General features: G+C 42.4%; 1 protein-coding gene across 1 annotated transcript; it reads right to left on the bottom strand.

Annotated features, from left to right (window-relative positions):
- Nucleotides 1-5689: 5689 nt before the first annotated feature.
- Nucleotides 5690-15791, bottom strand: atg4c (autophagy related 4C, cysteine peptidase). The gene is made up of 11 exons (XM_035177292.2): nt 15591-15791; nt 15277-15392; nt 13934-14017; nt 13294-13524; nt 10982-11315; nt 10429-10499; nt 9302-9504; nt 9016-9094; nt 8166-8242; nt 7559-7678; nt 5690-7164 (listed from the first exon to the last, which is right to left on the bottom strand). Exons 2-11 carry the CDS (start codon nt 15350-15352, stop codon nt 6997-6999), a joined length of 1443 nt encoding a protein of 480 aa, XP_035033183.1. The 5' UTR covers nt 15353-15392; nt 15591-15791; the 3' UTR covers nt 5690-6996.
- Between the last annotated feature and the right edge of the window lie 616 nt (nt 15792-16407).

Below are 16407 nucleotides of genomic sequence, written 5' to 3'. Positions count from 1 at the left end.
GAAATTCAATCCTACACAATTAAGAAAGTAATTGTACACAAAGCAGGGTTAGTTAAAATTGGATGGTGTGACACATAGACAGTAAATAAAGATTGACAGCGTGAAAGTGAAGCCACAGTGTCTCAGTCGCCCCCTGGTGGCTGGCTGCAGTACAGGTCATAAACCACGCCTCAAGTCAAGTACATGTCAAATAAGTTTTTCTCAAAGATGGTTTCTATCATTTTAGGTATAGTTCTTATCACACTGATGTACGTTCAAATACTACTTTTCCAGTAACTTTTTTTTAAATCAGTTATTTAATGCTGTGAAAACACTCTGGCTCCTAATCACTTCATCGGCACAAGATGGCAGCGTTCATACCCGGGGTATTTTGATTCCACTTCTGGATAGTGGGAGGAAGTGGAGACGTGTTGTCCACATTTATATACAGTCTATGGTGGGACAGCTATTCATAAGTATGTAAACTAATATACAAAGTGTATACAACACCTTCCATCTTTGGTCCATTTATGCAAATTATTCAAGGATCCACTGTAAACATGTAAAAACTTAGTTGTGGCAGGTCCTCACTCTCTCTCTCTGTCTGTCTCTCTCTCTCTCTCGCTCACACTCTGTCTCATCGGCACACTCGGCGGACTGCAGCTTTAATATTTGCCTTGGACAATGGTCCACTCATTGTCCACTCAAGAGTTTCAAAATACAGAATGATCACAAGGTGTATAATTTTTTACAATTCTAATTTCTGGGGTATTAAAAGGTTAGATTGCACCATTAGGTCGACTGTGAGCACAGGTGCTGATTAAGTTGATTCACTGAGGCAATTACGGCCAGATCCCCTTTAATTACTGTGGGTTTTATTGCAACTGCGTGATAATGGTGCACGGGGCCTGCAGGAGTTTTAGATGGAGATGAGATTGCAAAGTATCACACACAGACACAAATCTGCAGGATGGGGGAGATCAGACGCACACACACACACACACACACACACACACACACACACACACACTAATATATGCATTCGTCGAATAAGAGAAAAAAAGAGAAAGAAGAGTGGCTCCATGTCACATTTCCTCATGATTTACCTCTCTTTGTCACACACACTCTTTCACCATCACACACACACACACACACTCGGTGTCATTAGGTGGTGTTAGAGGAATACTAACTTGACAAAATTTACAGGCCTCATCATGGCAGAGACGGATGTGAGTTACAATCCGAGCGTCGGGTAAAGCTAAGACTGGTGGATGATATACACTCCCTGGACCCGTAGCATGTCCTGCCACACACATTCACACACCCGGCAGACGGGCTGACCCCCCCTAACCTCCGGCTCCCGTTCACACACACAACACAACACAACACAACACTTGCCACCCGGCTCAACACAGGCATGCAATAAGAAACAAGTCGACAGCTACACAGCAGGCAATATCCCCTGCCTTCAGCCCCGGCGCCTGATTCGGATGCATCTGGTTAGTAAAAGCTGACAGAGGGCCGGCCATGCCTCAGAGGACAGCAGAATGAGGAATTTCGGCGTTCTTCCACATCACCCCTGAGATGCAGGAAACACACACAGGCGTGCCCCACCCCACCCCACCCCCAACACACACACACACACAACCCGTGATGTGCTCCTAAGATTCCCTGTCACCAGGAATGGAAATCGAAAGCGGCACACACATCCGTTATCTAAATGTTAACTCCGGTGCCCTTCCTGTTGTCACAGCCAGGCGAGGTTAGCCGGCACTGGGTGAGGAGCGGCGCTTTGGGCCTCTGCTGGTGCAAGGCTCTCAGTGGGAGGAGAGGACGTGTGTGATGTAAACAGCATCAGACGACGAGCTTAATGTGCGTTTATACGTTTCTTTTTACATTGCAAAATAAAGCAAAGCAGGAGTTTCCACACTGATTCAATAAGTTCCATTAAAAGTTTTGGATTTGTGACTATTTGGATTTGTCTATAGTTTGATGGTGAATTGGTCGCATTAAATCAGAATGTTTGACTTCAAATTAGATAAATAACATTTTAGGGATTGTAAAAATACAAAGTCCTTTTTGTAAAAGCCTCTCCAATGACCATGTTCCACGGAAAGGTCACATAAATACACTTAGTACGGAAAAAATTGTGCACAACTTTTTATTGAATATCAAACAAAAGGTTTCATGAGAATTGCATGCAATACAAGTAACAGTATTTCACGCCAACACTGCTCACGAGGAGCAGCCACTTTAATGGATTATGACAAAATGAATTGATTGATTAAAGTCAGGAGATGCTTCAGAACAATCTCCTGTTTGTTAACAGAAAGTTCTGAAGTTGTTCTTCGAAAGAGCATCTCACCAAATCTCGTAAATCATCAGCTTTTTTGGACGTCTTATTCAAATGTTTGATTTGTAAACCATTCGTTGTTTCCTCTATTTTCCTTTTATTGGCTGCATCGGTACAAATATTCATCCTCCCATCCATCCATTCATCTTCAGCTTCACAATGGGCTGGAGCCACAAACCTTTATTTATTAACTCCAGATGAGTTACATCTGGGCAATAAGGTTGAAATCATTATTTTTTCAAACTTGATATATTCTCATATGGCAAATGTATGCATCACCTTCATCACTTAAAAAATCTAACTGGCTTCACTGATTTGTGTTGTAGTGGACAAAATCGTTCCTGTCATTGAAAAATAAGTAATATCAGTAGTTTTAGAATTAAAATTTGTTTTGCATCATTAAAAAATAGCAAAGGCAAATCAATATGACAAGATTAATGAAAAGAATTTGCCCCATGGATCACACACTGCTTGCTGTCATATTTTGAATGTTTCATGAACACCTCTGCAAACATCAGGCCACCACTGGTGCAACATTCCTGCTCCGGCGATTCCTCAAACACCCAGCACAAGATAGAAAAGCAGTTTTCACCCAGGCAAAAGTATGTGTCTGCAGTTTAGAGTAAGAAAAAAGTTCAAGAACCTCTGACCTAGTATGTTCTGCAGGCCATGTTCACATGGTGGAGCGCCCTCAGACCCTCCTGTCCTGGGAGCTGCTGATTAATCACAGCATCGTGACATCTGTCTGGCTTCAGCCCAGAAGAGATGTGTGAGGCATGCAGTGCCTCAGCATTTCTCCAGGAGCTCCTGTGAGGAGCAGGAGGAGGAGAAGGGGGGCGTAGGAGGAGACGGGTGGAGACAAGTGGACAGTTGCGTGGACAGACTTGAGACTCTGAATGCAGTCTGATGCAGCGCAGGCACTATTTACGCTCTGACGGCTGCAGGATCCGGGAGCCGGATATATTTAGCCGCCTAGAGATATCACGCCGAGATGAGATTTCAAAGTGAAGTACCTGTTTGAAGATGCATGGCATTCCACAAGGGTGGGCAAGGGCTACTGGGTATAAATCTAGCACCCCTGCACCTGGTGTGAAGACAGGGAGGGAGTGTGACACCTAAGATTTAGAATGACTTACACACAAGCCGTACATGTGTAAACTACACACTCATCCATATAAATTTACACACTGCTTATGACTGGAGAGGACCAGACATCACTTTTTAGCTGTTTAAGGCTTCACACACACATTTACATTTCCCCCTCGTGTCTTATCCTTTTTTGTTAGATCTAATTCCCTCAGATGTTCTCAGTGTCATCCATCATGGTGTGATTGTGGCTGGAGGAAATCCTGAGAACCACAGGGTGAGAGGGAATGGAAACGACACCGTGGTGCATCACAGTCGTCTTCTTCAGCGCAGCTTAGTGACACAAATTTGATAATATTGTCATGGAAAAGAGAAACGTTGTGTATGTTGACTCTGTGTGTGCATGAGACTCAGTGCTGTGATTTCATGTGCACCCTGAAAGGAAGCTGAGGTATTAAGGTGCACCGTTCTACACTGTTTGTGTCATTCCATCACAGATACTGTTATCTGCACGCCTGTTTCTGTGTTTGACTGGTTTTTCAAGACAGTGTTTGTTTGCAAGCAAGATAAATTAAGATTAAGATTAAGATAAAGATTGCAAAACTACTCTATTGATTTCGATTTTTTGACATTTTTGCACATTTTTTAGATCTTGACCAGGCATGTGAGTGGAAATATCTATGAACAGGTGAAAGTTGGTGTGGACCTGGATAATAACTGGGATTTTGCAAATCAAAATAAGTATTTTTTTTTTATCCAGATACTCGAACACATATTCCTCTCAGCTACATCTGTTCCATCTGTGAATGACATGTCTCTGATCTCAATATGCAACATGGTGAGAAAGTGCTCAATTAGCCTTGGCGGAGGTTTGTGCTCTCAGAGTGTCCATCTAGTTTTCTGTTTGCCACTTTTCTCTCCCAATTTCATTTTAATAACAATCCAACCTAAATGACTTGAATGGCTTCACTTGGTATCAACATCACACTTTTGGTTTGTGGGTAACGTCCTGAAGTTCTTGTCCCAGCTGTGTAGTGTCATCAGGGGTCGACTCCAAACACAGGTTATGATGTTAAGCGATTACTTGATCCCTGTTGGTCTAAAAACTGCACCCCACAAGCAACTTCCTCCAGTGGATGACACCAAAATAAAATCTTTATTGGGCGTCTCTGTCTTTACACCCCCCCCTCTTACATACCATGCATCTGTGGAACAGAGGAATGACTCTTGTGGACTCCGTCTTTGTGAGGAATTTGCCTGGGTGCAGATTAGATTTTCAGGAATCTGCAATGTCAATGACACTTTAGGCAGTTGCGTTAAACAGCAGGGCATGGTTTATGTGTCTGTTTGTGTGTGTGTGTGTGTCTGTGTGTGTGTGTGTGTGTGAGAGAGAGATCGGCTTGCTTTGTAAAGCCACTCGCCTGCTGCATTTCCCCTGAGCCTGTGACTCATTAATCAAATATTCATACATCCCCTGTAAATACATGAAGAACATTCAACCCTCAGAGCGCTCTGTGCCCCCCAGCACAAATGCTCTTTCATGTTTCGGACAAGAAAAATCCCCAAATGTGTCATCCCCTCCCTTCACCTCCCTCCTGTCCATCCCACCCTTCCTCTTCCTCTCCATCATCCAACGCTGAAGAATGTCGCCGCTCCTTTTTTCTCCTGCATACTTGATTTTCCCGCTTTGTCCACACAGCCGGTCGGCCGTCCACAAAAAGAAAAAAAAACACAACATAGACGAACACACAGATCAGACGGGGGATCTAAATGATGCCTTTATGCGCTTTGCCATTGCTTTTCCATGGTAGAGAACAGATGAAGAATTCTTCTTCCTCTTCTGCCCATCCATCCATCCTCACCCTTGCCCTGGCTCCCGCCCAGAAAGGACAGTTCCCCCCTTTAAAAAGCACGGCTCATCATAATACAAGAATTTGTATTGTACAGGAAAACAGTCCGGCATAGCTCGAACTAAGGGGGCAACAGATAGATTATCCATGGCAACAGAGCTTAGCACACAAGGATATTTTCTTTTCCTCGCAGAGGAACACAATTGCTGCCAGTGTCACCGGGTCACATTTTTTCCGGTCCCTGGTTAATGGGCTGTAGAGATGGTTAGCACGTACGATTAGTTTTAATCTACTACATTTGACTGGGAGAGAAAGGGACTGCATACATTTCAGCACACGGCCGAGGTTTGTCTCGAGCACAGGGAACGAAGCAAACCGGGTTTTTCTTCACGACCCGATAGAAGAAATCTGATAGAGAAAATCAAGTATTTTACTTTATTCAGTTTTTTTTCCAACCAGTGGTTTGAACAAAAAAAAAACATTAAATTGCAGAATTTAATTTAGCAAGGTTATCGTAAAGAAACTAAATGCAGGTGTTGTGATTTAGGAGAACACATGAGAAAGATTCAACAGTTGGAAAACTTTGAAGTGATGAACTAAAGTGCACGTTTTTCGTCGCCAAACATGTATTCAAGTGTGCAGCTTCACTTCTATTTCATATTCAGTACAGTTGTTGTAAAAGTGTTTTGCAAAATCTGCAATAGATCGTCAAAAGAAAGAAGAAACACAAAATGAAATGTTAGACAAAATGCTTTGAAATAATCGACCAAATGGTTTCAGTTATACACAAAATACAAATAATAATAATGAGTGGAAGAATTATATCGTATTTCTTCCTTTACTGCATTTCCCTGAATCTGAGCTCAGAATATTCATGATTTTTTTATTTTATTTAAATGCCATGTATATACAGTACATCTAAACCAGCCTGTTGTAAAGGTTAATTGACAACAAGCAGTGCTTAGTGAGGTGCAGCACAAAACATCATCACCTCCACCTCTTTTCCCACGTCTGGTCACTTTCACGGCAGCAGCACGACTCAGTCAAAATGACTGAGCCAGCGGGACGAGAACACAGTCTTATTATCAGATTATTGCTCAGAGACAGAATGAGGTCGAGTGTGAACCAAAGAAACGACACATCGAGTGCACGTTGAAGCATCGGGGTGCTCGTGTGGCTGAGGTTTTTTCAGGTGGGTGAAATGTTTTTTAGAGGAGAAGTTGTTGAGTTACTTTGTCTCCAGAGATTTATTCATTAAGGTTTTTTCCTCGACCTCAGGCCACTGTTGACATCTACACTTGATAATCTCTGTCTAAGTACGACAGGTGAAGTACTTTACAAACCTTTAAAAAGTTAGACGACGCTGCTGCATGACACCTGAATCCACAAAGCATGTTAACATGGGAGTGCTGAACTACAAAAACAAATAACGGTGCTGAAAGAATACAAATTCCCCTAAATGCTGTTATTTCCTGGATGAGTATATCAAAATGTTAGGTGATTAAATTCAACACCGTGTCCCAGACAAATTATTCAGTGCACTCATGTTACTGGGCAACCAGTAAAACAGCAGTTTGGTCTAAAAGTGCCCAGCAACAAAGTTTCCAGGACGAATTAGGAAACCGAATGCCGGAAGTTTAAAAATCCCTCAGTGTCACAACAGACGTGGCAGTTTGCACCTCACGAGGAGGAAGTTCCCTGTCGGTGTAGTCTTTTAAAACAGTGCTGTCAGAGCAGCACAAAGTCCCCAGCGGTGGTGACCGTCCTCCTCGGGTCACGGATGAAGGGCCACTCTCTCTTCTCCGGGGTCAGGCCCGCCGACAGGTCGTAATCTCTGCCGTGACCTTGCACGAAAGTGAACGCTGGGTATTTCTCCTTGGCTGACGGCTGCAGCACCTGGAACAAACAATTGACCCGTGTTTCAGTGGAAGCGCCAGTGCTCCAGCCATACTATGCATTTCACAGCGGTTTGCATTGAATTTTAACACCTAACAAGAAGTATATTCTCTGTCAGGCTGCGACTCGGTTGATTCTAATGCATGGAAATAGAGTCCTCTAAGCAGAGGCAGTATAAGCTTGAGGAGACTGGTTTACAACGTGGACCCAATCTGCTGAGTGGCAGGCGAGTGAGTCAGATTCATGGCTAAATGGTGCCACCTACTGGTCATCTTGTTATACTGTCATTTGCCATTGCACAAAACAGAAGATAGAATTCGTGAAATGACTAATAAATGAGTGGCGTCGATGGGGTGATATTTCCAGCATCCTGTGTTCAAGCAGCACCCCCCACCTTAGACAGCTCTTGGCTGATCCTCTCATAGTCCTGGACGCTTCTCGAGTAGAAACCTATGGTGCAGCTCGGGTCCATCTTGCTGAAAGGCATCTTCTTTGGCGAGGGGCAGTGATACGACTGGACACAAAGAGACGAAACGCATGTGAAAGAATCCATCAAGCTGAAAGGGGGGGGCAGGTAACTGCGGGACATGTGGTGCACATACACTCCATGGCAGCGTCAACACAAAATAAGTTGTATTCTGCATCATTTGATGAATGAAATCCTATTTATCTGCTGTCACAGCGTCGATAAATTTACAACTGTGCTGCATGTCATATTGTATACAACGCCATGGAAAAGCATAAAACAAAGTTGCCGTACATTTGCTATGTGCTGATTTTTATGTATGGGTGCTGAAATATTCAGACTACCTGATCCTGTATTTGCCGTATTTCTCTTAAGTGGCAGCTTCACACATCTGAGCAGCAAATAAATCAGCACATAGGGACTCGGTAATTGGGCCGAGGGCTGCTTTAAGATTCATACCCTTAAGTACTAACAGAAACTATTAAATTCACATTACTGAGGCCCCAGTCAGCTCGTCTGTGTAATTTCACATTACCTGCAGAGGGAAATCGCTGGTGCTGACATCCACAAAAGACTGACAGTAATGAGGGTCCATGTAAATCAAGCTGTCATCTGCAAGGACAAAACAAAAGACAAGTTATTCAAAAACATCGGATTATTACAAAAACGCGCCTCTCTCCAATTTCTATGCAGAGTAGCTCAAAGTCACCTGCTCGGCCCAGTGTTGGGCTTGTGTGCGTCAAATATGCCTCCCAGAAGGTTGTTGCTTTTTAATATCCACCAGGGTGGATTAAATTCCACATAATCAAATGCATTTGTACAAGCACATTCTTTACGCCGCGGGGAAAAAAAAGAGGTTGTCATTTAATTTTTGGTTGGTGGGAATTACTTTTACAAACACGCAATTATACTCGATGATTTGCATGTGATGAATGCGGCGCGGAGCCGAGCCCTGGCAGGGAGAATGTATTGCTTGTCATTTAGACATCATCCACCACTGTGTTTCAAATTGGTAAAATGTAAATGTGTAAATATTGACTGCCAAGATGTACAACTGAAGGTTCCTCCTGGCTCCTGAAGGTGATGAAGAGTGGCTCACTTTGGGCCAGATGAAATTTAATGCATGCCTCCTATGGAAATCAATTACAGCTTACAACTTGGGAGGTTTACTTGTGATGAATGGGCGAGGCTCTGATGGGTCACAGAGAATAAAGTAAGCCCTGCTTCACTCGCCTCTGCGTCTCCACTCCTCTCCGTTTTCCTCACGCAAACACGAATACATTAACTTACTTTGTCTCGTCATGTAAGAAGGGTATATTATGCAAAATAATGTGCTACTCTCTCTCTGTGGGTCTTTCTCTGTTTTCCATTACGCTCACACTAACCTTGAAATCCTACAAAGTAGCAGGCCTGTTTGGGCTTCCCTCCGATGATGCCTATACAGTACTCCAGGCTCAGTATGCTCTAAATGAAGAAAGACAGAGAAACATATAACGTACATGATAGAAAACACTTTCATTTTATTTCCCACATACTATATATCAGTGTCTATAAAACAGATATTTTTAACTCACTATTCTGGAAAATTACCATTTGCTCTTCCCCCTTTTTTCTTAAATATGTTAACGTACAAATAAAAACATATTTCTCAAAACGACATGTATACTTCACCTTTGCAAAGTCAAAATACTCGGGGTTGGTCTTCTCCCCCCCCAGCCTCACAGGGATGAGGATGATGACCGCTCGGCCGTCTGGCGGCGTGGAGGCAGACGCTGGCTGGTCACTCTGCAGCAGAGGAGGGCCGTCCGATGGCTCGGCAGAGGGCTGCCCTGCTGCTGGTGCCCCGTGGCTATCAACCACATCCGCACTGTACACTATGGAGGATCAATAATGCAAAGGTAGGATGGAGGTCATATTGTCTGTGTCCCTCCCCCCCCTCGTCAATTTATCAGACATGTTGTCTGTGCATCAGCCTCGGGGGCGATCACTTCTGTAGCATTCCTGTTTTTTGGGCTTAGTTAAATACGAGAATCCTGTCTTTTGTAGTTCATCTTTCTCATTTTTGTCTGCAAACAATTGTCAAAATACATACATGCATATTATATCCATACGCCCTTAAAGTTTGTTATATGTCTCACAATTAATCGATGAACCATTAAATGTCTAAAGTGTCAGAAAAAGTGTAAAATATCACATGTTTCTATGTTGCTTGTTTTGTCTGATCAACTATTTTAACATAATTCAAATTACCTTCATATAAACAGAGAAAAGCAGCAAATTCTCACATTTTTAGAAGCAGGAACGGCAAATATATTTAGCATTCTTACTAAGTGACTTAATAAATGACTTTAATCATCAATAATTGATTTAATTTCTGAAAATAAATTAGTTGTCAATAAATTTGTCTGACAATGAAGCTGTTGATTGACCTTTAACTAGATTCTACGATGCACATCATGTATGTCTCTGTGGTGCACAAGTTAAAGTCACTCCAATTTTCTCACTGATATCAGAGCTGCAACACACCAAGACGCTCACTCTCACACCAGCTAACGTCTGCTTTGGCCATCGAGAAGACAAACGTGAATCACAACACAGATCATTGCAGTTAAGAGGAGGCTGGAGCGTGTGGTCATAGATTAGGAACGGAACGTGTTTGTTGGGGAACGGACGCTCGTGACACGACTCTCAGCCGCTCCACAGTTTCTCAGCAGCAGCAGAGAGTTAGTGGAGAAAGAAGGGTCAGTTGCATTGTGTCCAGTTTCCTGTTTTATCATCATCAGGCTCATCTTTCATACCTGTGCAGTCCTGGGAGACGTAGGCAGTTATACCCGCCAAGCCAGGGTCCATCGCCTCCTCGACAGCTTTCCTAAGAGAGAGCGAGGAAGAGGAAGAGAGTGAAAAGAGAGAAAGTGAGTGAAGGACAAAGATTCTGGAGATTAAACTTCTTGCCACATTTATTACTGATAATACAAATTTGTGTCAGATTAGTGCATCTCCTCAAAGACATACTTTTGAATATGTTTCTGTTTATATTCCAAGGAGGTTATGTTTTCACCCTTGTCCGTTTGTTTATTAGTTGGTTTCTCTTAAGCAAGATTACACAAATCTACTAGACAGGTTACCATGAATCTTGGTGGAAAGATGAGGTCTGGGTCAGGGAGGAACTCATAAAATGTTGCTGCAGACTTGGATCAGGATTTTGTGAGATTGGGAATTTTCATATATTTCTCAAAGAGCATATCACATAAAAGTGTTATATGTGATTACATACAGAATTGAGGCGGATGAGAGTCACATGCAGGACTGTCACAAGTGTAATTACCCTCAGATCAAACATTTTACACCTACTTGAGTATGTGGGCCACCACAGCAGGCCCATACCAGTCCCCTGCCTGTTTCCCCATCGACAGGCCTGAGCGGACCAGCCTGTGGAGGCCCAGCTGAGCCGAGGGGCTGTCCCCGAACCAGGACACCAGTGTGCGGTGGTACATCTCTTTCAGATGTGCATCTGCCTCCTCTGCAGGTCCCAGGGCCTGAGGCATGTGTTTCAACCCTGGATCCGAGGGCCCTTGGGAACCTTGCAGAGAAGCCTCCAAAGAGGCCACCAGACGTTTGGCTGCAGTGGAGGTCCACGTCTCTGCGTCTAAGGGCTGGAGGTTCAGCGCCGCCGACCAGGTCCAGTCTATGAGGAAGAAAAATTATTCATATTTTAGAGGAACATAATATATATATGGACTAAATGGACAGTATTTACACTTTATAGATCTTTTCCAGTCTTATCGACCACTCAAAGCGCTTTATAGTAAAAGTGTCTTTCACCCATTCACGCACATCCATACAGCTCTTCTATATGGAGCACTTTTACTGTCACACACCATTCATACGCCGCCAGCAGCACTTTGAGGTTCAGTATCTTCTCTAAGGACTCTGCGGAATGTCGACCGCAGGAGTCGGGGATCAAGCCACCGACCGTCTGGTTAGTGGACGACCCTCTCTACCTCCTGAGGTGCCCCAAAGATGCTGCCAAATTCTAAAGACATCTATGATAAAACTCCATACTTCTAGAAATGAGATTTAACTGATACAATAGACTCAAAACTACTGTACAATGACAACACAGAAAATAGATGAACAACATATAATTAAAATCTAATTTGTGAGAACTTAATCCCAGATATTCACAATGGAAAATAAAAAAAGGCACCAAATTTGACCAGGGATCCATGAGTCTGCTCTCTGAGCCTCATTCAACACATCAAAGTTTCCTTTACAGCGTCACCATAAAGAACAAAAAGTCTTTCAGAACTTGTGAAATTAAAAGTTTTTCCTTAAACAGACAGAACCCCGTGTGCTTCTGTAACAGAATAAGTGTAATTCTGTCCAATTATAAGTTTGAGTGTCCCACTATTTCACTTTAACGCCGCCTTAGCCTTACAAACAGGGGGGGATCCAGAGGCGGGGAGAGTAGGAGGGGCCCCGGCTATAAAACGAACCAGAATAGAGTCTAAGTCATTAACAAAATGACCTTGATCCAAAGTGAATCAAAGTGAAATTGATCAATAAATAACCTTAAGTGGCAATTAGTCACTTTATAGAGAAATATTTCATCAGTGACATATTTTAGATTTGACAGAAGAACAAGTTTTAAATATTGTTTTCTAAATGACTGCATTAAACCGGCACCGTCGTGTCATTATGCGGACTCATAAAGTCGAGGACACTTCAGAGACGATAGATCTGACAGAGATATGAGGGATTCACTCGCTGTGAATGGTTTGCATCAACGGAATTAAACTTTCTATTGAGAAAACTCAAAACTTGCGGAGAAAAATCTGTCTTCCTGCTCCTTAATCCGCTTAATCCATTTTCATGTGACTAAATTGGGTCTTTAGCTGATGATTGGAACTGTCCCCCGGGAGCTGCAGGGAACGGGCAGTGTCCAAATATCAGCCGCGTTGGCTCCTTCCCTTCATCGTCAAAAAGACACTTTAACAGTTTCTGTTGGACGAGAGTTTTTGAGATACTAATGTCCTTTTTCAAAACCTAAAGTTCCAGCTTGTCTGACTATTCAAATCACAGAGCTTCCAGCCCAAAGCCCCTTTCTGAAGCCCGTAGTTTTAGAGCCAGTATAAACCTTTCACAGACATATTTGTAGAATACATACAAGTTTATGTATTATATATTTGGTTGTTTTATATTTTCTTTTTATTTATAGTTTTATATATGAGTGTACATGTATATATATAGAGAGAGAGGCTGATATGTGGGTATTGGAATTGTTCTATGCCTTTATATCGATATTGGCATCACCCCCAAAAATCCATATTGATCGGAATCTACTTAGATCAGGGATTCCAGCAAGTAAATAAATAAGTAGATAGATTTTCCCTTCTCAGATTGTTTGGTTTAAATGATTTTCTATGGATGTAATGTATCAAGAATGTTACTATAAATGAGAAATGAACATTTCATTTTATCACCCGTCACATTGAACTGTGTTGGGGTCCAGACCTCCACGACTTAGCTGCCACAGCTGTGACTTTGAACTGGGAACAATCTAATTCCACTTTTGGAACTTTTCTTGTTTTGGGCATTAGCTCACTCATCACTGTGATGTGGTTTTCACTGTAACTCAGGTGTGGTCCCATCATCTCACCCACCTCTGCCCAAGAAGTGCAGAATCAGTGCCTGAGCCAGCATCATCTGCCCGGCCCTCAGCATGCAGCCCCAGCCACAGTCGGAGGTCAGGGCGGAGCTGGGCAGGGGAGGGAACTCCTCCCTGTAGGTGAGCCACACTCGCGACGCAAAATCCTTCCGGAAAGCTTCAGCGTTCCCCATGACGAAGTCGTCATTGGAGGCTTCACAGCAGGCGTCTGTGAGACTGTCGTCATCTGACGTAAACAAAAGATCGTGGGGTCAAATCATGAAGTGCAAATGGCTTTTTTCCATCTTGTGGATGATGTGGACAACCAGGTATTATTATTCAAACACAAAATGCAGGGAAACAAGTTAATACTGAGATTAAACCAGTGGGTCAACAGGATAAAGGGCTGGTAATGATTTCACTGTTGAAGTCCTTCTTGCTGCTGTCGGACTGTACAAGCAGCACTTACTAAGTGTAACTTCATTTAACTGTTCAATACTCATTTTCTGTGCAATTTCAACATATATGTGAAATCTTTTAGATTCAGTTTACATTGCATATATAATTGTGTCATGTTTACTTATTCACTGATGCTTTTTATTTGTATGATTCCCTTTGCTGCTGCGTGTGCGTGTGTGTGTGTGTGTGTGATGTACCTTCAGCCTTGAAATGGTAACATTTTCCCAGAAGGAGCACTGGGGAATTTCTACTGAATGAGGTCTTTGATTTCAGAGCCCAACCTGAAACACATAATAAAAAGACAAAATAAAAGACAAAGACAAACAACTGTACTAATTATTAACTCGGGTGTAGTTTCATTGACACATATTGACGTGTAGAATGTAATGAATAACAGTTCAGTAATCCTCTGGAAAACGTTTGTTTTGTGTCCTATTAAAATTATGAATTATTTAAACTAAGCCAAATATCTCAATGTTTTTCCACGTGCAGCCCTTTTTATATTGTATATATTATTATTATTTTCATCTTTTCTTATGTTTATATTGCATGTTTACTTGTTACTGATGCTTGAGTGTCCTTGTTGCTGCTGTGACATGACAAATGTCCCCTTTGTGGGACTAATAAAAGATTAGCTTATCTTATTATGGTGTTATTGAAGGTTAAGGACAAAAACAGTCTGAATAGGAATGCTATATTTACTCAGTTGACCGACACACCTACTCCACAACACCCATATGTCACTCAATGTTGTGGCTTAGTCCAAAGATCCCTGCCCACTACAGTCTTCTGTTTCATTAAATGTGTTTTTCAGGTGAACAGAAACAGCAGAATCTGTGTGAGCTGAATCAATGCACACAAACTCAATGTGGACAGTATGACAAAGAACTATTTTAAGGTCTGACTCAACAGCAGTAGGTTCTTGTCTCACTGAACTCTAGCGCATGTTTTTTATTTGTGCCGATTCCTTGTTGGTACCTCTGCATTTTAATTGTTGCAGGTTTAAACAAGTAACTTTTAAGGCTTTTTAAAAACCTTTTAAAGACCATGATGAATAAAATGTAAGACCTATAAGAAAGATATGATATCAGAGTCCTAAGTAGCCTGAAATGAACTTTAACATAATGAAGACCTAAGCCCTAGTACCGGTTTTGACTTCCTTTTTTACTTCTTAAGACCGTGGGAAACCCTGTGGTATTAGGGTCATGGTGAAGAAAAAAATATTATGAGGTTTCGAGAGTATAATGGTGATTTTACAAGAAGAATCTTGTAATATTAGGGAAATAAAGTCATAATTTCACAAGAAAAAAAGTCACGATATTATGAGAATAAAAAAAGTTTAATAACATTATGACTTTATTCTTGAAATCTTTCTTTTTTTAAATCGTAAAGTAAATTGATTGATTGACACAAAACTGTAGTGATGCGAGAGAGCATTAGAGACAAGGTGGCGAGAGGACACCAGCATGTGTGTGTGTGTGTGTGTGTGTGTGTGTGTGTGTGTGTGTGTGTGTGTGTTGGCCTCAAGCAAACTACTTACTGTACTTCACATTGTTCCAGGCCGACAAGAACTTTGTCTTCAATTTTTCCGCCTCGTCGCTCCCTTTATTCTCCATTTGGACCAGAAAGGGATGAGACCCATTCCCACACTGCACACTACAGGACACACACACACACACACACACACACACACACACACACACACACACACACACACACACACACACACACACACACACACACACACACACACACACACACACACACACACACACACACACACACACAGAGTAAAGTGTGAGCAGCATCACATCACAATCACAACCCAGCACATGAACTCACAGCCCCCTTCACCTCTGTGTTTTCTCTGCTCCAGATGTGTTTTCCCCCTCCCAGCCGCACAGCTGTTTCCCAGTTTAAACTTCACATCGTGTGACACGGGTCATGTCACACACGTTCGATCGCCCGCGGTCCGCTCTGCGCTGTGACACTGAGCCGCTTCGTCCATTAGGGTTCAGACTCTGAGGAAGTGGAAGAGCCGGGTCAGCTGATCTCCTATGTGTTTCCGCCCGGGAAGGGAGGGCTCGGTTTATACACCATAGCTGGAGAGGGCGGCGCTTAGGCAGTTTCCCATGTCTCAAGGGAACATCCCGCCTGCTTTGGTTGTTTGTTGTATTAAAACAAGCGCTCCGTGTTGGGTCAGGATTAGAACAGAGGCTCTGACATGTCCGTCACTTCCATCACTTCACTTTTCAGCGTCCTTCACTTATTATAAGGCTACAAGATGTGATGTGTGTGATATTCAGGGTCCAGTTAAAGTACAATAAAATACACACAGAGCTCAGAAAACCCTCAAATAAACACACACATATAAATATAGACAACAATACCAATGTTTCTACAACTGGATTAGAAGTGTGTAGTGCTAATACATGCAAATATTTGTAATAAACAAAAACCAAGATGATTTCATGAGTCTTTGAGCTGGCAAATGCATTTACACATGAGATTTCTTATGACACGTCCATGTTGATGGTCAACTAAAATCAAGTGCATCTATTTATCTGTAACTAACCCATTATGGCGAAATCAAACAACTTAAATGACATTTCCAGTTAAAGTGCAGATCAGATGTACTTTTAGCATTGGTGTTAATTTCTGTGTGTGTGTA

The sequence above is a fragment of the Hippoglossus stenolepis genome, chromosome 14, assembly GCF_022539355.2.
Source record: "Hippoglossus stenolepis isolate QCI-W04-F060 chromosome 14, HSTE1.2, whole genome shotgun sequence".
NCBI classification, from domain to species: Eukaryota; Metazoa; Chordata; class Actinopteri; order Pleuronectiformes; family Pleuronectidae; genus Hippoglossus; species Hippoglossus stenolepis.
The sequence above is the reverse complement of the archived record's forward strand: the minus strand, read 5'-3'. Positions and strand labels throughout refer to the sequence as shown.